The sequence below is a fragment of the Chenopodium album genome, chromosome 19, assembly GCF_948465745.1.
Source record: "Chenopodium album chromosome 19, dcCheAlbu1.1, whole genome shotgun sequence".
Lineage (NCBI taxonomy): Eukaryota > Viridiplantae > Streptophyta > Magnoliopsida > Caryophyllales > Amaranthaceae > Chenopodium > Chenopodium album.
Window position 1 is genome coordinate 9178953 of NC_137852.1, and position 27599 is coordinate 9206551.

General features: G+C 33.6%; 1 protein-coding gene across 2 annotated transcripts; it reads left to right on the top strand.

Moving 5' to 3' along the window:
- Positions 1–5786: 5786 nt before the first annotated feature.
- Positions 5787–27599, top strand: LOC145595895 (uncharacterized). Of its 2 annotated transcripts, none has more exons than XM_081652324.1 (28): positions 5787–5931; positions 6043–6308; positions 6386–6481; positions 7804–7979; positions 9248–9521; positions 9599–9666; positions 10511–10580; positions 10671–11024; positions 12656–12735; positions 13015–13066; positions 13254–13407; positions 13546–13633; positions 15579–15681; positions 15789–15879; positions 16682–16779; positions 17112–17288; positions 17497–17736; positions 20649–20744; positions 20828–20919; positions 21008–21071; positions 21211–21286; positions 21476–21546; positions 22701–22943; positions 23039–23112; positions 24603–24709; positions 25338–25453; positions 26078–26155; positions 26763–27599. In XM_081652324.1, exons 2-28 carry the CDS (start codon positions 6102–6104, stop codon positions 26964–26966), a joined length of 3549 nt encoding a protein of 1182 aa, XP_081508450.1. In that variant the 5' UTR covers positions 5787–5931; positions 6043–6101; the 3' UTR covers positions 26967–27599. The 2 variants fall into 2 exon arrangements, with proteins under 2 accessions (XP_081508450.1, XP_081508451.1); XM_081652325.1 differs by having other exon boundaries at positions 6046–6308.

A 27599-nucleotide genomic window follows, 5' to 3' on the forward strand; every position in this document is an offset into this window, starting at 1 on the left:
TTTTATTATAATAATAATAATAATAATAATAATAATAATAATAATAATAATTAATATTATTATTATCATTAACTTTGTTATTATTATTATGACTATTACTACCTACGTATAATACTACTACTACTACTATATACTACTCATATTACAAGCTACTACAATTATAATCATTATTACCTTGATGGATTATTAAAGATTAATTTATAAAAAGTAACTATTAAATTATAAAAGGGTTAAATTAACCAATTGTTCATACACAACTAGTAAAGTCAGTATTTTAAGTCCTTGTGTCTATGGGTTGAAAAATATTTGATTAAAATTGTTGGTTGTTATAGGAGGAATTTCGGGTTCGAAATTAGGAGTTCCGTACTTGTGTGCAAAGATCAAGGTACGTACACGTGGATATATCTCTTAAAAGTGACTTTTATATGCAACGTGATTTACATGTTAAGTGATTTCGAACCATGTTTAAATGATTGTGAAATATATTTCGGTGAAACATGCTTTGATCGTTTAATTACAAATGTTTAAATATTTCATATGGTTGATTATAAACTTGTACTGATATCAAGATGTTTAAAAAGGAAGTTTTATTGTTTAAACTATCCCGAGTATGAGATATTGGAAAGTTTATTTATCAGGATTTACCCCCTGGACCTTTGGATTTTTTTTTTAACTCCCACTACGCGGAGTAAGTTGAAGACTATGAACTTTGTATGACCTAGTCTTTCCCCTGATAGCACTTTGTAAAGGAGTTACTAGCTTAGGGGGTGTGCACACTTAGATGGGAAAATGATTTATGAAAATAGGGATTGATCCATCCCGTTCAGAATTATCTTTAGAAAGTCGGTTATTTCGGAAATTGGTTCTAATGATAGGTTTTTATACATGAATTTCTATTCATGAATGGTTTGGACAAATTATGATTTATTAAAGTCAATCTCTTCGAAAGCATGTTTAATTAATTAAGCTGATTTTACATGTCTAGCGTTTGTATGTACTTAGCATTTTGGCTAATACGTATTTGTTTTGTTTTGGCTTGGCTCTACTTATCATTTTGATGAGTAGATAGGTGATGACGATCAGACAATGTGAACTATATGTTGCATTGGGAACGATGGGCGGTGATCACCTAGTTTAATTTAGTAAACATAGTATTAGTGTTGTAGTTACTTTGGAAGTGTTTCAACTATTATTATCACTGTTATTATTAATGAAAGATAAGTACTATTTTCCGCTGCAAAACTCTGTTAAGCCTTACGTAATCACGTGGCGGTAATACTCCCAAGTTACTCCCTAATGTTGGATTATTATTGAGTAATTTGGGGGTGTTACACATGGTGTAGCCAGTCACATATATATGAAATTTCGTGAATTCAATGTATGCTTGGAAAAATAATTTCTATTATAAAACAATATAATCATTGTATTAATATTGTATTTCGTATATCACAAATAATGTCATATCTTTTTTCTCTATGACCTCTAAAACACTTGAAATTTTACATGTAACTTCTAAAAATAGGATTTTTTATATTCACATGTAGCATGAATATAGTCACATCTTTTTATAGACATTTGATATGTTTATCACAATTTTTTGTATGCGGCCTATTGTACCGCGCAACATGGGTTACTAAAGTTACTCGGTGAGGGTTACTCGAATTGTCGGGATTACTCGAGTTACCAGGGCCGTCCTGATCTTTTTTGGGGCCCTGTTCTAAGTTTAGAAATTAGGCCCTAATAAAAGGGTTTTAAAGTTATTAGATTTTTTTTATTAGAAAATATTTCAATAATCAATATTAATATACAAATTATTAGAAATTACTTTTGCATATATTACACCGTCAATATATGCAAATTGAAATTGCAAAGTGGATTCAAAAAATCACAATGTTTCTTTGACATTCTATCTTAAAAATGGCAAATTGGCAAAAATAAGATCATAGCAAAACTAAAATAAGAAATTTTTAACAAAAAATAAGACAAATTTGCAGTTAAAATAGGAAAATTAAGGGATTTAACTATGAAAAACACAAAATTAAAAAGCAAGAAAGTCATTTGCATAGCCGCTCTAATTGAAAGAGGAAGGTATAAGTTTTATTTGGAAAATTGAGAAGTTTGGTTAATGTGAGAAAATTAATGGCAAATTATAATTAATTGAAGGAAGATGGAAGAAATATTTAGGAAATTCAAAGTAATTTACGGAAGAGTAGACGATACTGAGCATTACATTGGAGTAAATGAATAGGAGGAAGAAGGAAGCTTGCATACATGTTACGCACGCGTGAGAAAGTCAGGCAAGTATATATATATACTACGTATAAGGATTTGGGCTCTTTACAAATTTGGGCCCTCAATATTTCGGGGCTATGTGCTAAGGGTCTGGTTGCATAGGCCCTTAGCCGGCCCTGCAAGTTACTCGGTCAGGGGTTACTTGAGTTACTCCTGACAAGTTACTCTTGACCGAGTAACCCCTGACCGAGTAACCTCTCGAGTAATCCATGATCGAACCCCTCGAGTAACCCCTCAAGTAAACCCTAACTAAGTAATCCTTCAACTAACCCCTAACTCCTTAAATAACCCTTGACCGAATTACTCGAGTATGTAACCCCTGACCGAACTCCTTAAATAATCCTGACCTAGTAACTCGAGTGACTCATGACCGAGTAACCCCTCGAGTGACCCCTGACTAAGTACTCATATTTTAAAAAATTAAGTATGATATACCTAAAATCATATGGTAGAAAATTATTAAAGTCATTATAATTGTATCACAATTTACATTTATTTTTTTAGAGAAAACATAATCTACATATTTATAAGCTGTTTACGATTCACAACATGTCTAATTGTTTATATATAAGATAGAAAGCACATTATTATCAAATTTGATCTTATTAGATTAAAATTGTTATAACCTTTCAATATACTCGTCTCAATTTTGTATAATTGAAATTAATGCACAATTATATAAAAAAAATTAATGGTCAAAATAGTGAATTGGAGATAGTTTAAATGTAACACTTAACAAAGTGGAGGTAGTACTCCGTGTTATATTTTTAAATAAGATATATAATTTATACACATTAGTATATATATATATATATATATATATATATATATATATATATATATATATATATATATATATATATATATTTTACAAGTACACATTAGTATATTTGAGTGATCTGATGATCTACATATAATATATAATCAAATATATCTTTTACTAATCCGTAATATAAATTGACTTAAATATACTTCGTATTAGATATGGATGGAGGAGGTTAGGGTGAGATCTTTTTTTCTTTTTATTTTTTTTATTTTTTATTTTTATTTTTTAATAAAGCTATACCCATCTATAGTAGATAGGTAGGGTGAGATCCATGAAGAAAATTGAAAAGGCCATATCCCACAAGTATAGTGTCAAGTTGAATTTTTCAAAATAAATAATTGGTTGAATTGAGATTGATAATATTAGTAAGGTTGACAACAGAGCACAATTAGCTTCAATATCATTAGGAATTGTGTTAGTAGCCAAAGGAATAATGTGTGTGTGTGTGTGTGTGTGGGAAGGGGGGAATAGGTTGAAGGAATAACCTACTCTAATATAGTTGTATGTGTGCTAATTTAATAAGGAAACCTAAAATAATGTACGGGGTACAAAATATAAAAATACTAGGTTAGATCCCGTGCCATGCATGGTGATCTTTAGTTATATAGTATTGATTGAGAAGTATTACGGTACTCAGTATAATCATAAATTAGTCGAGAAATAATAAAAGTATGAAATATGTTAATTTGGTATTTGCAATTTTAATTGTAGCTTCCAATACACAACTAAAACAAAAGTAGACAAAAAATCTGAGCAATATTTTTTCTTATTGTAAGATTATTTTAAAATTTTGATTTTTGGTATATAATTGATTATTTTTTTTAGAAAGATTTGTGAATAAATCTTTTATTTTAAATATAATAATTACTACATGTTAATATGGAATATGTAAAAAAAATATATATATATATATATATATATATGATTTTTGTAAATGATTTGTTTCCTTAATTGAAATATTTTTTTTTTGAAAAAGAAAAAAATAACTAAGGACACACCAGGAGATGACACGTGTCATTGCTGGTGTGTCTTTTAGTATATAGTATTGATACACTCCTTAAATCTAAAGTCAAATGATATGGACTTAGGGCCTGTTCTCATTGATTGAACTTAACTTAATTGAACTGAACTGAACTGAATATTTTATAAGAGAAGGAAATTAGGAGCTGAACCGAACTGAACTGAACTGAGATGAACTGAACTGAATTTCAACGTATGAGAACATGCCCTTAATATATGCTGAAAATCCATGAATAATATTAATTGAGAAACAACATTAAGAAAGTCAAGATATTATTTCGGTGTATCTTTAATAATAAAATCGTTGACAATTATACATTTTACCAAAAAAAAAAAAAAATTTAAAAAAAATTAAAGACCTAAAACAAGGACACATGACAGCCATGGAGCTAATGTACCTTGTTTTAGTGTAGTATATATATAGATATAGATATCGATCTATCTTCTCTCACAATATAATGATTTTTTTTTAAAATAATAAAAGTGTAATAAAACGATACAGAAGTAAATGCATAAACCTGTGAGAGGATATAAACCGTAATTTCTATCTTACTCTTGGAGTACCGTGCACATGGTACTCCAGATTTTATAAATTCATGTTATTTTATTATTAACTTCTTATTATTTTATTTTATATATATGTTAATTTTAAATAAATGTATATTATTTTGCCTTTTTTCTCAGTCATCTCCCTCCAATACTCTCTCTTCCTCAAAATCACACACTTTCTCTTCCCTTCTTCATCCAATTATTATGGATTTCCCAGAAATCAACCTCTCACTACTCCAATTCTAAATGAAAGACTCTTTCTCTCTCCTTTTTTCTTCTTCCAATTTTCTGGGTTTCTTAAAAATCAATTGATTTGAAGCCATTTAAGGGTTCAAACGTGTTCATGTCAAAAAATTTAGTACCTCCTGAAGTGTTCGATTCTCTTTAAACTCAAAGCTGCTAATGTTATTTTGATGTAAACTTATTATAATTTCAATTTATATACATGTTATTTTAAAATAAGTACTTGTTATTTTATGTAAATTAAAAATAGCATGAATGGATGTTGAAGTAAATAAGTAAATAATACATTGTTGTAACAAAATAACACAACATTTAAGCAAAATAACACAAAGTGTACACAAAATAACTCAAACATTGTGTGTAAGGAATATCATGATCCATTGTACTCCAGGAGTATATAATACTAATTGCCGTAATTGGACATAAACTAAATGGTTAATTTTATTTTATTTTATATGGTACGGAGTAAAAAAGAATGGTTAAAAGGTTCTACAAGTACGGAGTACTCCCTCCGTCCCAAAAAGAATAACTCATTTGGCCAAAACTTTGTCCCAAAAAGAATGATCCATTTGCATTAAAACACCCACCAATTTGCAACAATATTTGTGCAAAATTAGTTTCTCCATATAAAAATTTGATTTTCCATGTTATTTTATTACTTTCTCTCTCTATTTTTTTACAAATCCCATGTAAATTTATCTTTCCAATATACTTTTACTTCTTTTTACTTAACTTCCTTAATACCCGCGTAATCAACCAAATGGGTCGTTCTTTTTGGGACGGAGGGAGTATTATTTTTACCAATGTGAAACCTGATTAATTTAAGATTTTACAGAAAAAATTTTGTAAACAGTAAATCACTAAATCCAGCTAGAACCCTAACATACCTCAATTAGTCAATTCCCCTCCAAAAATGGCTAAATTAGTAAAATTTGATGATGTATAAACCCTAACATTACCTGACGAATCGAAGCATCTGCGATTGAAGAAGCACATTCCAGGTAATAGAACCCTAATTTTCAACTGCTTGTTTCAGATTTCGCAATTTTTAAATTTTTTCTTCCCTAATTATTCCCCAAATTGCAAACTTTAATCAATTTTTATTTACACAGCAGAAGGAAATGATATCAATTTTGATTGTTATTTGATCGTCAAACAAAAAATTGGTAGAATGGCTGAAGAAACAGAGTTGCCTGATTCAATTGTGTTAGTGAGATCATGGAGGACTGCTTTTTTGACTTTAAGGGATGAAACTCAAACTCAATCTCAAATTCAATCTACTGACATTTTGATTAGTGTTATTCCCGTGCTCGACGAACTCGTATTCGCTCACTTTAACTCATTTGTTGCTGCTGCTCCTTTGCTTCCACCTCATGAGGTATTGCATTGTTGTATATTGGCTTATTCGTTCTTTTATTTTTGTGTTGGATGTTGATCAGGATTGTTTTGTTTCAGGTTACGTCGGATTTGATGTATCTTTTGAATGTGGCGGCTTCAAGCAATTGCACGAATGAAGGCACGGGGCGTGCTTTACATCTTATTTGTCATCTGGTATTGTCATTGTAACTTTTGTGTATGTTTTCATTTTCATACTAAGTTATGTCGTACAGTAACACTTTTGAAAATAGATGGATGCTAAATTGTGAAAAATTGTCTCTATGAGGCTATGGCTTGGATTGAGGAAGGTTTTTGCGATTTGCATTTCGGTTTCTAATTTTGAAAAATAAATTTAATCAGCTATAGCTGGAATTGTTGCTAGATTTCATGTAATCATTAGATTATGCTGGGGTTATATTACTATGATTTAGTGGCCAACTAGCCAGTCTCTTATGTGCGAGAGATTATTCCAAAGTTGCGACTAGGGCTCCAATTCTCAATGGATTAAACATTATAGGACCTTATGTATTTATGTTATAGGTCAATGGAAACTTAAGTTGCCTCCAAGAAATACTTCTGAGGTTAGATGTGCTTATGAATAATGCATTGATATTGTCAATAACCAATAGATTAGAGTTAAAAAAAAAAGGGTGGCAAGAGGAAAATGACCAACTCATAATGTTTGTTGTATGTGCTCTCACTGATAGAAAAGAATTGAAAGAGGGTGGCAATAGGAAGATGATCTACTTAAAGTATTTGCCATATTTGTTCTCGCCTTCTCGGAATAGGTTTTTTTTAACTACTCCATATTATTATTTAGAAATCAAGAATATAGTTAAACTTTGACTATCATACTAGATTGAAAGAGGTAGTTTTTTGCAGCTTTGGTCTTCCAATCTATGGATCCATGTGTAAATACAATGAGAATAAATAAAGTTTTTTTTTTTTTTTTTTTTTAAATATTCAAACCTTATGGCTGATATTGTTCTGCTAATATAATAATTTAACGTCTGTTTGGTGAAGATAAATTGAAAGGAACATGGCCTACTTGGCAAAGTTATAGTGGATTACCCTGCTACTTTGTATAATACATTAAAGTGAACTTCAAGGCTTCAGTTTAAGGAACATGGGCTTATTGACAAAGCGATCCTGAATGTTATCTGGTTCATGAGCTCGTGTTTGCTGACCTGAATTCTTGACCTCTGTTGAGCCAAATGTTTTTCTGGTTTTATTGCTATAGACTAGTACCTAAAATTATAATATGAATCAACTGATCAACAGTGAGGGTGTCCATAAAGATTATCTGGAGCTTCCTTTAAATAATTCCAGGGTATACATAAGATTTTCTAGTAAAGCATGAGTGAGAGAAGAAAAGAAAGCAAGAGACTCCATACTGTTTTTCATTTTTTATGTTGTCACATTGATGGAGAAAATTCTTGTTATTTAACACATTTTTGAACTTATTGGTTTCTGCATCTTATCTAATTATGTCGCAGATTTACAATATTGCTCTTCGCGTTCCACTTGCATTGAGTTCATCTGCTTGGTCTGAGATGCTTGGGTCTTTCAGCAAGATAGCAAAGTGTTTTATTGAAAATGCTGTCAGAGTAGGATATGTCTCTGACAACTCGACTGGCATAAAAGCTACGAAGAATTGTCTGGAAACAATAAGGTTTGTTTAGCGCTCCATATGTATATTTATTGTGCTTTTATGGCTGTGTATAGCTACCAAGAAGCATAAAGCATATTATCCTGAGTTGTCTGAAAACAGCTTTTGTTTTGGCCTCTAACTCTAGCTACTTGGATAGGTAAAAGTTTTTTACACATCTTTTTTGGACAACAATGTGTTTGAACACTTATGCTCGGCTTAGAATTTCTATGGTAGGGTTCTAGTGTGGGGGATGTTCTTTGTGATGGTGGTGATGTTTTATCTAGGATGTAGGTGGGATGATGATGGTGGTTTGGGTGGCGATTTAATTAAGAGGAGGAGGCGGGTGCAGTTTAATGGACTGTTGACGGTGTGAATAGCCGAGTTGAACCATTTGAGATGTAAATGAAAATTAAGCCCCGAATTACTAGACCGAATTAATATTGTTCATTGTTTTTTCCTCTCTAAGTTATTTCTGAATACTTAAACCTTATATTTTTGTAGTCCTATGTACATTCTGATTCAGATCTATCTATGTCATGTAATAATATATCATAATAACAGTCTAAATGCTGCTTTGTCTAGTTAGAGCATAGTAAAATTTGATGTTACAATATATATATATATAAATATATATATATATATATATATATATATATATATATATATATATATATTAATAGATGGAAGGATTTTGTAGCCTTATTGCCTGGACTACAGTACTTCCTCCCTTTATTTATTTATTGAATTTCCTTCAATGAGTAACTGATAAAAGCCCCCGCTGCCTTTGCCTACAAAGAAGCTAAAAAGTTATTCTGTAAGTCAATAGTTAAAGCAATTTCCGAGACACCTTCTGCTCTAACTACAGACACTGCAAATTTGCCATGAAAGTATTGCACGACTATATTGTCATCTTCTTTGCCCTTCTAAAGCCCACAAAGTGAACTTGCAGCAGATCTAAAACAGTACTAGGGAAACCCTGGCACTCACCATACAAGTCAAATAGCCTCCTCCAAATATTACTTGCTATCTCATATTCTTACAGCAAAGCAAGAGATGTAAGTAAGACTCGCTATTGGAACAATATAACATGAAATTTCCATCTTTAGTCTTTTCTTTTGAAGTATTGATTCTACCCTACACCAAAGTCCACTCAAAATCTCACCTTAAGAGGAAATTTAGCCTATTATATGAAATTCAGTCTTACTAAAAGTCACTTGTCATTTCTCTGTTCGACATGTAGAGCTAATATAGTTCTTCTGTTTTCAATTCTATGGCATAATTAACTTCAGGCATCTGATCAGCATGGATCCTCGAAGGTCTTCAACATCAGAAAACATTCAGTTGGTGGAATTCCTCCTTCATATTGTTGTATGCTGTCATTCCGAGTTGAATGGCTCATATCAATCCAATGGTAGTATGAGTTGTCGTGGTGACTCTGGGAAGAGAATTCCTCAACATGCCAGCTTGTGGAAAGTTCAAACGACTGCCTTTTGTATGGTCAGTGAATCATTTGCAAGAGTTGGATCTTCTTTTCCTGTAGGCACGTGGCAGTCAGTTGTTGAGGTGTGTACTATTTGATTTTTTTAAGCTCTTGATGCATGTCTTAGTGGACAACTTAGATTGTCTATTTTCTGAATTAGGTGCTGAGGAAAGTGATGGATTCACTTGCAGCCAAGATGCTTAGTGCAGAGGATGGTGTCCTGTCAAGGTACTCCTTTTTTTTTTTTTTTTTTTTTCATGTTTATTTTGATATTAACTTTTTATGTTTAGAAACTCCATTCATTTAATAGTGTTTGTTTTAGTTGAATTTTTGCAAAGATTAAGGTGAGTGAAAGTGAACCAATTGGAGCATGTTTTAGTGAATAGATGGATTAAATGCGTATATGGAGAGTGAATTATGAGGCACTCCGTTTCTAACATATCAACATTAAAGGAGCATAATCACTTTGAAACCAGGGGAGTTCTTTAATCTGTTCTTGACTATTAGATATGTGTTTTTGCACAATTTCACATGCAAGCTTCTATGCTTTGGGTTTGAGGTGGTATAGTTTTATGGGAAAGACCAAAAACCTTACTGCAGTAATGAGATTTGCACTCTATTTAAAAGAAAAGGCTGTCTCATTGAAAGTTTCATGTCTTGTCTTTCCTGCTTTGTTTTGTTTCTGTGCAAAGGAGTTTGGAGCTTTTGATATACTATGTTAACAATTAACTTAACAGCTGCTGAGGGAGTGAGGGATGCCTTTTTTTTTTTTTTTTCCTAATAATTTTTCTATATTTTTTTTTTTCAAATGCTTGTATTAACTTATGTTCTGAGAGTCTTGATGTGCCTTTAACCATTTGTTTTTTCTGCCGAGTTGCTAGGCTGATAAATAGATCTTTGTACTTCATTTTACAACGTTCGCATTTATATATATATATATATATAAATAAATGTTCAGTGGTTACCCTTGCTTCCTTGGTCCTCATTTTTTGACGTTATATTTTTTAATGTGTTGGTTAGAAGTCCTAACTTTTTTATTTTTTTAATTTAATTTATTTATTATGTTTTGCAGGTTTTACACCTCAGTTCTGCAATGTCTTCACCTTGTACTTGTAAATCGGAAGGGTTCTCTTTCAGATCATGTGAGTTATTGATTCTCTTCTTGGGGGATGAGGTTTTTGCTTTGTGTCTTGAACTGAATCAACTCTTGTTTTAACATTATGACATTGCAGTTAGCAGCTTTTGTAGCAGCATTAAGAGTATTTTTAGCTTATGGCCTAAATACTTCAAGCTCGTTATCCTGTCATAGAGATAAGGATCCAGGCCCTTCAAGCCATAGGTTTTCTTCAAAGGAAACCATCAAAAAGGATGTTGGTGCATACAGGCCTCCACATTTGCGCAGGAGGACAGGTTCTTCTCTGCAGCAGCCACTAACTAAGCCATCTCAAATATCATCAGATCACGACTCTTCGCCACTTGAATGTTCATCATCTGATTCTGACTATAGTGATAGTGACATTGGACCAAAAGATTTTGATACTGTGCGCAGCTGTAAGGCCAGAGTTGCTGCTATCAATTGTATACAGGTGAAAATTGGAGAATTTTGTTTCTACCTTATATTATTCCTTTACTATTTTCATTCTTACATCTTAAATTTATTATGTCCTCGAACCTCTAACTAAGCAGTGCATTTGGGCTCTTACCCGAGTGTATGCCACTTTCTGCGAAAATTTGCACATTCCAGTGGGTCTCTCTTAAGAGTAATTTCTTTTTTGGTTAAAGTTGGGAGAAGAGAGTGGTTGTAATTTGGAGATGAGAATGGTTATAGATTTGTTGTTTATGGAAAAATTTGCATATAGTTTGCAATCTGGAGATGAGAATGGTTGGTAATTTGATGTTTATGGACATGTTATTGGTAGAGAAATGGTAATGGTGATTCCCTATTTGGCTGGATTTCTTATGTCAGCAATTATAGCACGTTAATAGTCATGCAGAGCTACCTTTGGTGATTTGACTAGTGGGGGTGTGGCAGACTATACTTTTAAAGATATTCCATATAAGAGGGTAAGGTATATGGCTGTTTTTTACTGATATTCCATATAAGAGGGTAAGATATTGCATATAAGAGGGTAAGGTATATGGCTGGTTTTTACTGATATTGCATATAAGAGGGTAAGATATTGCATATAAGAGGGTAAGGTATAAGAGGGTAAGATATTGCATATATATATGTATGTATGTATGTATGTATGTGTATATATACTGTAGCCATTTACTGATACTCCACACCTTTCTCTCTAATTATGCCAATTACATATGGAATTGTCAGGTCTCATTGTCTCAATGACAGTAAACCTTTATGTGATGGCTTTTTTGAGGAGGCTCAACACAAATGACAGTCTTCACTCTGTGGACTTAGCATTTAGCAATTATAAATATGTGTCTTAGGTGTGTGTCTTGTGCTGTCAGAGTATAAAGTAAGGTATCATTTGTTTGTGCATAGTGAGGTAGCTACTTGTCATTTTAACAGGCAGTTTGGTGTTGTGACATTGGGTCTGCTCACTCACCTTCTATTTTGTCACCTGTTTGAGTTTCCTGAGCCAGAGGGGCAAGGCATTCTTAATAGCAAGGTCTATAGTGTAGTTGAAACCTTAAATATGAGTCGGACAGCTTTATGGGACAGAGAAGTACATCTCATGTTCCTTTGGGGGCTTCACAATGATTTTCCATTTTGGGTCGCATTTTCTTAGTAATGTAAACCGTGATTGGCATACCTTTTTTTCACTCCGATGATACTCTTTTCATCACTCCTTTCCTTTTTTTTACCAGTCTTAACATTGCAAGTTGCACTTCTTCAAATTGTCCGTTGGAACTTCGTGTGGCCATGTGAAGCCTTTCAAGTAAAAGTCATGATTTTTTGTACTGTATGGAGTAGTGAATGTTTTAGTTATAAATAATTACAGTTTCCTAGATAATACTCAAATGCCTTGCCCGGTATTTTAGTACAAGCTGAAGGCGAGTTGTATCTTTTGCGAGAGGGACTTCTTTGTTTGATAAATGATTAAAGAACACAGCTTACATTGAGCAGAAAAAGTTAGAACCTGATAAACTAAGTTTTTGTGCCATGCATATTATCGTTTAGCTTATTACTGAACCTAAGATTGATTAGTTCTCACTTTCAATGTTTTTATATTCCTCCATAATTATGGGTTTGTAGGATCTTTGTGAAGCTGATCCAAAGGCTTTCATTGCCCAGTGGACAATGCTTTTGCCAACTAATGATGTACTTCAACCAAGGTGAACAATATGTTCCTCTTGTTGTCCATCTTTGTTTGTATTTTTTTTTATTTGTCAATTTTATTATCAGTTTATCACTATTATGGTTGTACATTTTTCTTTGATCATTATATGCGTATCTTGGTGCTGTGCGCCTGTGCTCTTCTGCATAACATATTTTGCTATTTTGCATGTGGTTCCTCTTTCCTATATCTTTTTCCTTGCAGACATAACTGAAATAGTTTTGATCTCTTTGAGCTTTTTGATCAATTTCTTAAGGTACTGCTTGCTTATTTGCAGGAAGTATGAGGCGACTTTGATGACTTGCTTGTTATTTGATCCATTCCTGAAGGTACTGATGCCTCAGTTTGATAAAACCTACATTATTGCATTACTTTCTGCTAATGTGGCTTCAAGAGCCATTTTATGAGTGTTATATTATTCTTTGACACTGTCTAGTCAGTTCATTTGTTTTCTGGAACCTTGTATTATTCTTCCTACACATGCTTATTAATCATGCATTGTCATTTGCTTGCTAGACACGCCTGGCATCTGCCTCAGCGATTGCTGCCATGCTGGAGGAGCCTTCCTCTGTAGCTCTGCAGGTTGCAGAATACAGGGATTCAACTAAATGTGGTTCTTACATGGCGCTCTCAAGCTCTCTGGGTCAGATACTCATGCAACTTCACGCTGGTATACACAAGATCTGAACTCTTTATGTTGAGGATTTGTTTTTCGTCTGATATTGTATGCTAACAAAAATTGCTTTTCTCTTAAATCATTTTTCTTCCCTTTTAATTTCCGATGGATAAATATCTGTTGATGGTGCAGGTGTGCTATACTTGATTCAACACGAGAGGCATACTGGACTATTGACTTCCTTGTTCAAGATTCTCATGCTGTTGATATCATCCACACCGTAAATATTTTTGTTCTTTGCTATTCTGTGCTACACCAGTCTAGAGCACGTTACTTTCTGATTTCTTTCTGCTGTATGTTTCTTGCTAAATTTGAAAACCTTGAGCTTTATGTAATATGAGGCAAGGATTATGCATGCTTGGTGCCTGGGATACATATCTCCTTTTCCCTCTCGGCTTTTCTTATTATTCTGTTCTGGGGATAGGGCCATAGGGGGGGGGGGGTTTCAAGTGTTATAGAGATTGTGGGGAGTTGGGGACCAAGAACTTGAAATGAGTGTTGGTTGCTAATTGTGAAAATTTTGCTTGATTTGTATTTGTTCCTATGGTAAATGAGGTCGAGCTTCCTTAGACTATATCACGTAGAAGAAAAGATCATGATTTCCCATTTCCGAGACAATTTTGTGCTAGAGGTGCTTAATATTACTGTAATAAACTGCGGGGCTCCTTTACTGCAAGCGTATGCACCATTTAAGAAAATAATTTTATGCATTAAAGGTGTGCCTTGCCTACAAGAAGTGCACATCTTCACTTGTACCTCCTGCCTAGGATCCAAGGACAATATCGCTTTGGTGCACCTCACGCTTTTATAATCGGGTTCAATATGTTTAAATGACTTAGGCCTTTTTGATTGAATAAATTCCATTAATCAGATTAATTGTCGAATAATGGATCGAATAATGGAGTTTGAGGGAAGGAGCAAAATATTGTGGAGATATTGAATTTTAGGGAAAGGTAAATTCCTCATTGGAGAGTTTGGAGATGGAGGTTGTGGTGGGTGAGGTATTCTGTGATAACTGATAAGAGTGTGACATCCACTCGTCTTCGGTCCAAGAGAAATAATTAGATGTTAGGAAGAGTTGGAGGACATTTTTCTTAGATAAGGAGTTGAATGTTTGAGGGAAGCCCTGGAGATAAGTCATTCAAACTTGGAGCATTGAGTTCTGGAGGATCCGTTAAGGATAATGATAAATTGATTTCATTTAAAGGTCAAAATGATTTACTATGCATCCTGGAGATTATGTAAGTATCAACATTGCTTAAAATTAACAGAAGCTAACAGAGGAGCAAAGTGGGGTGTATTGAATTTTTTGTCCCAAAAGTTTCTCTAGGTTTGCTTGGTGAAACTATTTCTTTTGGCTACGATGGTAAAGCACTTGCAGTTTCATGCTTTAATGTGTAGATTCATATCCTTGGTTCATTATGTATTTCTTGCTTTGGTTAGAGTCAAAGCTTCATTCTGTATTGCTTTTGGGAGGAGGTATGGCTGGAAGTAGTCTATCTCAATTACTTCCCCAAGTCTCCCATCCTTATGTACCTCATACTGCAATAACAGATTTTTTTCTTGTTACGTAATGAATGATGCGGCAAGTGGCTTGTGGTTTTTATTGCAGTGTTTTGTGACTGGGTTTGTTGAATACTTCAATTGCAACCCCAAAATTAATGATTGACAGAATAGTCGTTCTGTAATGCAACAATTGAGTTTTATTTTCAGTTCTATAAGATCCTTGAACCAAAACACACCACCATTTGCGCTTTGACAAAAATTTTAGAATAGCATGTACAGTTATTGACCTTTTTATTTATCTAGACTATGTAATCCAAAGAAAAACAGCAGTGAATTTTTCAATTTTATTGGCACGATCAAGATTGAAGAAGAAGAAGAAGAAGATTGAAACGACCAAGTTCTGTACTTATTTACTATTTATACCCCGTTGATGTGAAGTTTTCTTGTTATCCTTGCCACTAATTTATTTTTTTTGGAGATCCTGTTTATATAAGAGAATTGATGTGATTTGTTAAGGTAGATTATTAGTATCAAACTTTTAAAAAATTGAGAGTATTCAGAATGAAGAACACTTGTTTATTTTAAGTGGGAATTTGGAATTGTTCTTTATATGCTTTTTTCCTGAGGGATTTGTTCTAATAGCTTGATGTATTCCTTAGGTATTCGAGGATGCCTGGAGAGTTGTTGCCCAGAGTCCTTTCATCTCTTAGATTGAGGATTGAGGAGGGTTTTTCATTTAAAAATGATCAAACCAGTTTACTGGTTAGTTGGCTGGTTTTCTGACTGCACTATTTTAGTGAAACTAATCATTCTGAATTTATCCTAAATTTTGTTATTGAGAGGAAAATTTCCACAATTTTATCTCACAGGCTATTTCTATCAATTGCTTGACTGGAGCTGTATCTACATCTCCTTCTTCTTCACATGTTAATGAAATGTTTGAAGCTGAAATATCTTCAGGTTGGCTCACTAACTCCTAGTCACTGCCGGTGCTTTTGTTAGTTGTGATGCTTTGGCTTTTTTTTTTTTTTTTTTTTTTTTTTTTTTTATTTACTGGATAATATGCATAATTGCATTAGCATATTTATGGAATTGTAAAGAGAAATCAGAGAGAAAAAAAAAAAGACAAGTAGCTGAGCTCACTGTGGGGCTTCCACTTGGTCTTCACTCCTGAACCCCTCTTTACTGGGGATTTCAATGGCTTATATTAGTTCTCATGTTATAACTTACAGTTGAGCAATTAGCGATCCTAAATCTGTGGTCTGAAAATGTTAACTAATTTGGAAATGTCTCAACATGCAAACTTGCAGAAGTGATCAATGCTGCCCAGGACAGTGTGATACATTAATATCTTTCCTTCTGGATGATTGATCTTTTTTTTGACAATGATCTTAATCAATTAGAATAAGATAGTTGACTAGTTAATGCAATAGAGGGACAAGATATTAACTGAAACTTGTTACCTGCTGTAGTCTTATCTTAACTCACTATCATATCTCAAGATTTTTCTTGCATCCCTTGAAAGTGTGTGGTAAATGGAATTCTTGTGTATTTGTGATTCCTTTCTTTCTGTCTCTTTTACTGTCACTGTCATACAGGTTTTGGTTTGTATACCTACAGAAATATTTTTTCAACTTGTCATTCCTCAATTAGTTTACTAATTTTATTCTTTTGTGTTTTTTTTTGATTGATGGGGTTTTAAATTATTTCATTTTTCTCGGAGTGTAACTTTGAATTTGTACTTATATGAGCTTGATTTCAGGTTTATATTTGGATAAAGGAGGATCAGGTGTCTTGATTACTCTGCTTCGACATGCTGAGCAAATCGCAAACCCACCAATATGTTTGGAAGCTCTCCAGGTATTGACTGAACATCAATATCTTTTTGTAAATGAATTTTGTCATGGTGTTAGCATTTCCCAAAAAGATTAGAACCATTAATTACAGCCAAATGTTGTCCCCCCCCCCCCCCCCCCCCCCTCTTTTTTTTTTTTTTTTTTTTTTTTTTTTCTTTCCTGATTTTAGTTGCTTAATTACATGGTGCAGTTATTTAGTCTAGCTTTGAATTTATCTTAAACTTTTCTTGTTCTAATCCTGATCACCAGTCAGATAATTGTGCTGCCACTAAGCTGTTTAGTTGTATTCTTGTGTAGTATGATGATATGTTACAATTTCTTTCAAGTTTGTTACAGGCCCTCAAAGCTCTATGCCACAACTACCCTAACATAGTGGCTGCGTGTTGGAAACAAATTTCAGCTGTTGTATATCAAATTTTGAGACCAGACACTTTTAGGTTATCATATTCAAAAGGAGCTTTTGGACATGAGAGTCTATCATCTATGGATAAGGTTGTGTCATCTGCTGTCAAGGTATGAAGTCCCCTGCTTTGTAATTCTTGTTTTTAAAATAATTTACATTGCCGTCTGGCAGATTATTGTGTCAAACCTTCAGGGAGTAGAAGATTTCTAAATTCTCAATATGACTGTATTTTAAATTTAAAATTGACATTCTACTGTGTTTTTGAACCTGTTAAACCATTCTGATGTCTTTTTTTTTTTTTTTAATTTTTTTTCCCAGGTTTTAGATGAATGTCTTCGCGCAGTATCTGGATTTAAAGGAACTGAGGATCTATTCGGTGACAGATTAGGAGAGACTCCTTTTGTGTCCGACTTTGTGCGTGACAAAAAAATTTCTTCTGCCCCATCATATGATTTGGAGAATGTCGGGCCTTCCAGAGACAATCTGTCAGGAAACTCAGAGTGGTCTGAGGCCATTGAGAAACATATATCCATATCTATATGCCATGTATCTGGAATGGTGCGTTTAGTTAATTATTTGGCTTGTGAGTGTTTATCTGAAAAGGACAGAAATTGGCTGGCTTTATAAATTGGTGTGTCATGACTTTTGATGATTGTTTTGATACAACATAACACTAAATCTTAAATATTATTTTATAAAGTAGTGTTCATAACGAGGATCTTTTTATGACTTGCCTGGAGTGTAAGTCCATTTGCTTTGTTATACTGTTCCTTCCCTGTCATGTTCCTAGATGTTAGTGTACATTGGAGTACTTTATACTTGTTTTAGCCCAACATTTTAGGCGTGCTTCATACTTATTGCAGTACTTTACTGTGAATTCTAAGAACCTTTGTCCTAATTAATTTAATGATTCATGTGCCCCTTTAGTTGGCACATTCGTTTTTCTTAAAATATTTGTTATTTTTTCTATGAAATTTGTGTGAATAAATAGTGCAAGCACCTTGGAAGGTGATAGCTGTATTGCGATTTTGAAAAATAGGAATTCCTTCAAGAGTAAGTTTTTTGCAGGACCATGTGTTATGTCTGTGAAGCAATGAAAGTAACATCAATATGTCCATTACAAGCTTTCTTAATAGTTATGGAGAAGTTTTATTAGTATAGGAGGTGAGTTTGGGTCTTTATCATATCTGTTATATTTGGGAAGCGTTAAGAGTCTTAAGCCTAGCTTGCTTCTGTATATCCATTGCAAATTTGGTTAGTTACTGTGTAAATTTGGCTTTGGCCTGACAATAGTGAGTACATGTAAGGGAAGCATGTCAACTTTGTAGTAAATGAGGAGATTAGCTGATCAGAGAATAAAAAAAGGATTTCTCAGCTGATTCCAACTTTGTAGTAAATGAGGAGAATTAGCTGATCAGAGATTAAAAAAAGGATTTCTCAGCATTCTGTTAGAACCAGAAGGGATTGCATTTTTTATTAACATGGTGAACGTGTCTTGTACTGTAGTGTTGGGGGGTGGGGGTGTGGGTAGCCAGATTCGATCTCAACTCAGTCATCCACATAAGGCTTTTATTGAAGGGTAATGGGACCAGTATTACTTTGAGTGACATTGAGACCATTTGTAGCTTGATCTTCCTTGAAGCATTAAGTTTTGAATTATCACCAGGCTTTGACATTGCTATATGCTTGTATAGGTGGAGAAAACCTAGGAATTTTGGAACATTTTAGTTCTAAGCAGCTGACTGTGACCTCATGTAAGTACTCTTAGGAAAAGGAGTGAATTGACCAACCTGCGTGGAAAGCTAATTGCAGAATGGACAATTTTTTAGAAGCTATAAATTTGGAGACTTGAAGACGAGATTTAGAACTGAATGCTGGTTAGATTGGTTGTGAGTATCACAGGTATAAGGTAGCGAATTTTATTGACCGACATATTCTGTACAATATTTATTGTGATGTGTATGGTAAGAGGGGAAAGAGGCTCTGTAATTCTAAAAGACCTTATGGATGGAACTGTTTTTAATCTTGCACTGGCTTTTCCTCCTTTGAGTCCTTTCCTATCTGGTTATATCTTATTTGTAAGGTGAAAAAGGAATCCTTTTGTGTGATCCATTTGTGACACAGCTCTGGATTCTGGAGCCTATTACTATATTGTCATACCAAATTTTCTGTTTTATTGCTTCATCTGTGAGAGCATTGGATATGTCCTTTGGTTCGACTCTGTTAGGGTTTGGGAGTTTTGGATAGTTTGAAGGGGCTATTCATCATTTTGGTTTTTGTCTACTGATGTTTGGGTAGAGTGTGAGTCTAGGGTCCTCAATGAACAACTAGTTTCTTCTCTGCTTTTGAGGGTACTGCTTTTCCATCTTTCACTTGTGAATTTGCATTCTTTTCTTGGAATTTTCAAATTTCCAGCTTGACAGCTTTGCTTTGTATCTTTTCTCTGTTTCTTCATTCTTGCTTAATTGACAGATTTTTACATAGTGTAGAGGCTACTTAAAGCCAACAACTGTTTCTGGCAAAATTTATTCCTGGTCTCTGCCTAGAATGAACTATTAATAATTGAGCTTATGTCAGAAGATAAAGTGATAGGTCATTTTGCCTTTAATTTGCTGGGAAGCATTAGCCAAAGCTCACTGAACTGAACTTCCTAGAGTGAATTAGTTGTCTCTATTTGCTCTGTATTCCTTCTAGAATTCTGTATGCATCACTGCTGGCACCAGTTTTTTGGGTTTCCTACTTTCCCGAAGTTCTTGTGGCCTTTCTTTGGTGCCATTCTCCCCATGCAAAAGTAGCTGATCCATTGCCTAGTCTAGTTCTAAAATTTTCTCCTTAAAGCACACACGTGAACGAGTGCCACACTGAAGCTCGATTTCTTGGTCTACTAGTTGTTAACCTGACTCCACTCATATTACTGTCATCTGGCTGTTTGGAGATCATCCCTTTAATTTTATAGCTCCAGTTATCCAAGAACATCAAGAGGCAAGTTATATGAGTCTGTAGCTCGACATATTTCCATTTCTATCATACTTACATTTACATGGTTGAATCAGGAAATAATCTCTTACCTTGTAACAATCCGTTTTAGCTCTGAAGTTAGTCTTATTTAAATTAGTTATTTATGGAACAAAGCTGTCAAGGAAGAGAAATCATATGGGTATATATATGAATCTTTTTCGTAGAAGTTGAATCTTGAATAATATATAACCAATAGCTGTCAAGCCCAATTTTTTGATGCTGTGTTTATAATTGAGATTTTTTCCCTTAGAAGGGGCAGGACATTGTTTGAAGTGGTGGGTCTTCTCTGGGTTCATTAGTCATTTTCATTTCTCATGTTTGCTACCTTTCATGCCTGCACTTCCCCCATATATTTCTTTAAGTCTTTTATTTAACTGCAGCAACAAATTATGCCAGGCTAAACAGTTCAAATTTGTAATAAAACTTATTGCAAAGTTTTTGTTGTCTGGCAGGTGAGAGCTGCATCAATTACTTGTTTTGCTGGTATCACTTGTGCTGTCTTATTTTCTCTTAGGAAGCAGCAGCAGCAGTTCATCCTTTCTTCCTGTGTGAGTACATATCTGTTCTTCATCTGGATTTATTACTCTGCTGGCTGTATAGTGTCATAAATATGTTGCTTCAAAATTTTCAGATAAAAGCTGCAAATGATTCAGTCCCTTCAGTAAGGGCAGCAGCGTGTCGAGCAATTGGTGTCATTGCGTGTTTTCCAGAGATTTTTAAGAGGTAATATGAAGTACTCCAAAATATTTTTTGTGGGGACTTGTTTTAAATCATGATAAAAAATATGCTAAATGGATGGTTAATCATGTAGTGCAGAAATCTTTAATGAGTTTATCAATGCTGTGGAGGTCAATACACATGATCAGCCTGTCTTGGTATCTTCTATTGGCTTTATCTTGAACTCAAATTATCTGTATTTATGGAACTCTCTCCCCCTTACTATAAATTTATATGTTATATGTTATATGTTTTTTTTCGTTTTGCTATATGTTCGTATGAATATTCCTGCTGCAGGTGCGTGTCACTGCATCTTGGGCTTTGGCAAACATATGTGACTCATTTCGACACAGTGTTTCTGAAATTTCCTTAGGTAGGTGGGTCTTATTATTTTTAATTGTATGTTTTTGTTTTTATATGTTCAGTTTAAGTTAAGATCAAAGCTTTGCACAGTTTCATGTGGATGGTTTTAAGCTAATTGTGTACAGCTTTTCATTATCCTTCTGCTAGAATCATATGATATGGGGATTATGTCACATTATGGTTTATTTTTTTCTTGCAGACTCTGAAGCAAATTTCCGACTGGTGACATTGTTAGAATGTTCGTTGAAGCTAACAACAGATGGAGATAAGGTAGTTTACCTATCATTAGAGGATTCTGGTTTTTGCATGTATTTTGTTGTGAATAGTCTCCATGTGTTAAAAGTAATTTATATCGTCATGTTTATTTCTGTCACTTCTCTTTGTCATTTAAAAAAAATAAGGATATAAAAAGAGAGGAGGATATTATCAACCTTCTTGATGTTTCAAGTTGAAAAGTAGCTGACAGCTGAGTGACCCTGAGTCTCTTTTTACTACAAGAGCATTAATCAATTCCCCAAATTGCTCCTGTCTTATACCTGTAGAAAGAGGAAAGGGGCAAAGCGCTTCCTGTTGTGTGCAAGGGTGACACTATGCATCTCTTACCCTCCACAAACCTACTTTGACAAGAATCCCCATATGGTTGATGTAAGTGGGTTTTTTTGATGTTGTTGCTGAGTGAACTAGCTGTAAGGAGATATTTGCTCTTGTTCTCCCGGTCTTGTCTTTAAGCAAGAACTTCATCACTTAGCCTGTCTAGCCATCTGTATACCATTTTGCAAGAAGATGGCTTTGTAACTTGTTTGGAATTTTACGTATATTCTTAGTGTTTTCAATCATGCGCTTTATTTCGCCTTCTTTTTAATATTTTAAAAATATTTATCAGTGTTTTCAATCATGCACTTCATACCCCCTTCTTTTTAGTTTTTACAAAAATTAGTTATTGAAATTGCTTATCTTCCTTCCTTGTGGCTCTGGATGCAACTTAGGCCATGCTTGAATTGGGAGTAATGAACCAAGGGAGTAATAATAGTCAAACTAAGAAAAACATAAGTGATTAGAGATGATGTTATAGGAGCTAAGGTATTTACAATTAAATTACGGTAGTTGTGTCATAAGGAAAAGAGAGAGATGGAGGAACACCGTCACTATCTCATCCTTTCTTATATTCACTTTCATTTTCTTTAGTTTGACTTCTATTACCCTTGTACTACATTGCTCTCAATTCAACATAAGATGTATAGATTCTTCAAATGAATGATTCCCCACACCTATATAGATGGCAATTTTTATATTAGGTGTCATCTCAAAATTTTCATTCTCAGCCGTTTACATATTGTTGCTAGGATACCTAATTACACTAATTCATTGTGCTCTTCCTCTTAATTTACCTGCTACTCGCTAAATGACCCTATTTTGTGCCTCAGATTAAGTCAAATGCTGTTAGAGCTCTAGGTAATCTTTCAAGAGTGATCCCGTTTGCAAATCCCCTTGAACAAGGGAAATGTCCAGTCACATGTCCTGGAATCAGCAAGATGGAGAATTTTTCCTGGAAGTGCACTGTAACTCATAAGGACACTGCCTTATCTTCAGACCCCTTGGGATGTGTTCATTTATTAGAGAAAATCGTGCAAGCTTTCCTCTCATGTATTACAACCGGAAATGTGAAGGTAAGTTGTTTTTTGAATGTAATTTTTGTTTTTGCTGGTTATTTTAGTATAACTCTTTCTAAATACATTTTTCTAATAGAAGGCCTTTATTGCAGGTCCAATGGAATGTCTGTCATGCATTAAGTAACTTGTTTCTGAATGAATCACTGAGAATGCAGCAATCGGATTGGTAATGGGCTCTCTTTTTTTTTCTTTTTTTTTTTTTTTTTGGGGGGGGGGGGGGGGGGATATTTCCTCTCCTTTTCAACCCTTTTGTTCCTGTGAGAACTCATTTAATAAAAAAGAAAGAGAAATCTACTGTATAGAGGACCTAGACATCCAGGACTACTCCAAGCAAAAGAGCGAGTGTTTTATCAGGGTTGCTGCTTTCTGAAACATATTGGAGTTTTGGACCACTCGCTAGAAAAGCATGTAATTAACTTTAAAATCTAGGTAACATATTGGAGACCAAAAGGCGAAAAAAACATGCTAATTAAAAGGATATGGAGAAGGCTATCAAGAATTTTTCTCCTAAATTCAACCATAGTATCTCTATATATTAACTGGCCGTATGAGCAAAACACTGCAGGGTTTTCCATCTCTTTAATTTTACAACAATCAACATTAGTAACTTGAACACACACTTTGTAAAAATCCATGGATCTAGCACATAACATAGTCATCAGGTGTACAGTCTAGAACATTGTATTGTCACCAAATATACCACTTAGACCTTGTTTGGTTCACCTTATTTTTGCTTATCTGAACTTATCTGCTGGTCTGATCTGATCTGATTTGTGTCAGATTTGACCAAACTTTGACCTTAAATATACGATAATCTATAAGGAAAAAATATATCAAGTGGCGTCTTGTTAGATTCGTGATAATATGTATTTTATTAATATGTAATATTCATAATTTTTTTCATTACGAAATTAAAGATATTTAGCGATAAAAACCTGCACATAAAACATTGATCTGATATGAACTTATTTTTTCTAATCTGATCTGAGCTTATTTTTTCTGAAATAAGTAAAAATAAGGTAAACTAAACAAGGCCTTAGTTAAATAAGCTCATTAAAGCCCAACCCTTTTACAAAAGTGTATATCCTTTTTGAAACCTTTGGCTTCCAGATGCCGTTTGAACCCAGTAACTAGTGCTTGTGCTGCCCCTAAGGCCCTTTACAAAATATTGTTAGCCATAGTAATCTTCATTGGGAATTGCCATAGTAGAGGCATTTGGATCTTGTTAGGAAAGCCTTGCAGCCTGATTAGCCTTGTTTGATAAAGGCATCTGCTTAAGTAAGTGGTAGTTCATGTGAAATGGTACTTGCTGGGCTTGGCTGTTCTATTATCTACAGAATTTCATCATATTTATTTTCTGTGGATTTTTGAACTTTTCTCCTGAGGTTTTTCTTTAAGGTATAATATTTTTTCTCCTTTCTATTCAGAAGCCTAGCTGCTGAAGTTATGTGTGAAGAATGGCAAAGAACAATGGCTTAACTCATTGCTTCTCTTTAACCCTTAACCTTTCCTTTGACAGCTCTTGTGGATAATTTCAGCCTTTCTCTGGATATCAAGATTCAGTTGGCTTGTCCTTTAATATAGCTTGGTTTTGTCACTTTTATTTCTGTCTCTTCTATAAAAATCTATTAATTGTCGAATCTTATGTTCTGTCAGGGCTTCGTCAATTTATAGTATTCTTCTACTGCTGCTTCGTGATTCTTCCAACTACAAAATCCGCATACAAGCTGCCGCTGCTTTGGCTGTTCCATCAACAGTGCTTGGTGAGTGTCAACTGTCAAGTTTAATCAAACTTCAGCTCCCATCACCCATAATATCTGCTATATATTTCACTATGATGTTGTTTGCTTAATATATGTATCATACCATCAATGATAATAGTTATCCTATTTAACCACTCATAAATGTGGCATCAATTACTTCATTATACGTGTGTCATTTTAAAATAAGACCACAGATTAAAGAATTGTTAATTATTCCATTGGTAATCAAATTTATATAGTGACAGGATACATTGCATTGGTGTTGTAAAATGGCAATAGTGTATTGGCATTTCAAGTTTCTGATAATATTTTTTTAAAAAAATAAAAAATAAAAAAAAAAGTAGGCTTAAAAGGAATAAAGAAATTTTTACATATAAAAAAATTGCTTGTCTAATAGTGAACACCTTAAAGGAAAAACTAAGAGATGGCTGATATTTATATCTCCAATATACTTAAATGACAAGTAAACATCTTCAAGCAAAAGGTACATGAGAATAATATTATACATCTTATAGCCTTTTTCCCAATACCAGAACTTTGAATATTATTCTTTTAATCGTGTTATTTTTTAATAATTAGTTTAGTTATTTGATTGTTTATTATTTTTATTGGTTTCTTCTCTCTTCAGATTATGGCAATTCATTCTCAGATGTTGTTCAGAGTATCCAACACATTCTTGAAAATTTGACAACTGACCAACATTCAACTCCTAGTTTCAAGTATAGAATTGCTCTGGAGAAGCAGGTCAGGAATTTTGAATGTATTTGTGAATTGTGATGCAAAGTATTTGCTTTATTTGAATCATGCTAATTCCAAATTTGGTGTCATCTATTGCCGAACTATCTGTTGTTGTTTGCAATGCTTTTATAATATTTTGTTGGAACTTTATTCTTTCTAGAACTATATTTTATAGCTATAGACTCTGCAGTGTCCATTCTACCTGTATCTGCCCCCTTGAAGTTATGAATTTATTATGTTGGAACACTTGAGGGGATATATGTCATTTGTCTGTAAGTTAATAGATGGAACAGAGAAAATCTTCAAGTAATTATCACTGGACCTTACATTATTAAAGTTTTTTTTATTTATTAAATGATGATTTCTAAAATTTATGGAAATGCAGTAAATGAATGATTAATGAAGATTATGAAGTGCTCCACAGTCCACCCCAATGCTCACACCCTCAAGGCCTAAACTACAAGATTATTTTATGTATTAGAATATGCTAATTTTTATTAAATTTGTGATATTTAGTGCTGTATATGAGTGATTTTACCTCTCGGGTTTTTTTAAAAATATATTTTTGATGTGTTGATATGTTTTATTCTTAATTCATTTTGTAATTCTTTTTTTTTTCGGATGATGCAGCTGACCGCAAGCATGCTTCACGTACTTGGTCTTTGCTCAAGCAACAGTCATGAACCACTGAAAGAGTTTCTCCTCAAAGTAAGTATTTATTTGATATTATACTCCACATATGAGGAAGATTGTTGCTTTTATATGTTTTTATTGTGCTTATTATGCATCCATGTTATTATGAAGATTTCGTATATAGTTATCAAATTACTGCTTGTTTTCAAATCTAATCACGACTACTTCACAAATGTTTTGTTGGTGACAAGCACGCAGGTTCCATGGTCTCTGATTTATAGTTATGCAAAATAGCCAAATCTCTCCTATAAGTCACATGTTTAATAAATTAATAATAGGATCTGGTGGCTTGGTTACCTTGTAAAAATCCTCTAATGATGTAGCTAGCTTCTGTTTGTAATGTTTTCCTGTCACTAATGACTTTGCACATTATCTTCTACTGTAGCAGTACTGAAGTTGATTGCTTTTATATATATATATATATATATATATATATATATATATATATATATATATATATATATATATATATATATATATATATATATATATATATATATATATATATATATATATATATATATATGTATGTATAAAATAAAAAAATAAAAAAAATAAAATAAAAAATTAAAAAATTAAAAAAATTGTAAGTTTAGCTCATGTCTTTATTTGTGTCTTTCAGAAAGCATTGTTCATTGAATGTTGGTTAAAAGATTTGTGCTCATCGCTTGAGACAATAATTCAGCAAGATGAAGTGGACTTCTGTGGGAACCAAAAAAGAGAGTTAGTGTTGCAGGCAATAAAATCACTGATTGAAGTATATGAGAGTAAAAACCAGTCTTCTTTGGCACAAAAACTTCAAAAGTTGATAGCAGCTTGTGGATGAAAAGATAAATGGCTGGACTGATATCCTATATGCACTGGGACCTGAAATATATTCTTCTTGCATGCATTGTATCTTCTGTCGATCCAATATGGCATTTGGTGGAATCAACATAAAATTTGGACATTTTGCTGGCTGCCGAGGTCTATGAGCTTCAGTTGTGACCGTTGTCCAAGAGTGACAACAATAAGGAGAAGACTCGTGTGGGAGGAATGTGCAGGACCTGGATGAAATGGGACTCATGCAGTTGCCCATATTTTAGACTGTTTCTCTGGTAATGAGAGTATTTATCGTCTGTCTCTAGGAAGAATTGCATCCTTGCACTTCCAATCTTGGTTCTTAAGGCAGTAATTTCAGGGCGCTTTCTCTGGGCAGGAACGCCCCTCTGTATATTTATGTTGTATTTCCTCCGTAAGCCAAGGTATGGATGATAGCTGTGGTGAGATGTATATTGTATAGAGGGTAAGCTACCCAATATAATGGAGTAGTGTTTAATCTTTAATTTAGTGTATATGATGCTGCACTACATAACAAAGTAAGTATAATGTTGATTTTGTAGTAGTAATTGATTGATAAACACCAACACTATTCGATTTTTTTTGTGGGTTTTAAATTTTTAATGAAAGTAAATTGATT

What these genes read in the sequence shown, in the direction of transcription:
- LOC145595895 (XM_081652324.1), top strand. Translation starts at nt 6,102, where the DNA reads ATGGCTGAAGAAACAGAGTTGCCTGATTCAATTGTGTTAGTGAGATCA. An exon ending in CGTGGCAGTCAGTTGTTGAG is followed by an intron (nt 9,522 to 9,598) that starts GTGTGTACTATT and finishes TTTCTGAATTAG; the next exon opens with GTGCTGAGGAAAGTGATGGA. An exon ending in CACATGATCAGCCTGTCTTG is followed by an intron (nt 21,072 to 21,210) that starts GTATCTTCTATT and finishes TTCCTGCTGCAG; the next exon opens with GTGCGTGTCACTGCATCTTG.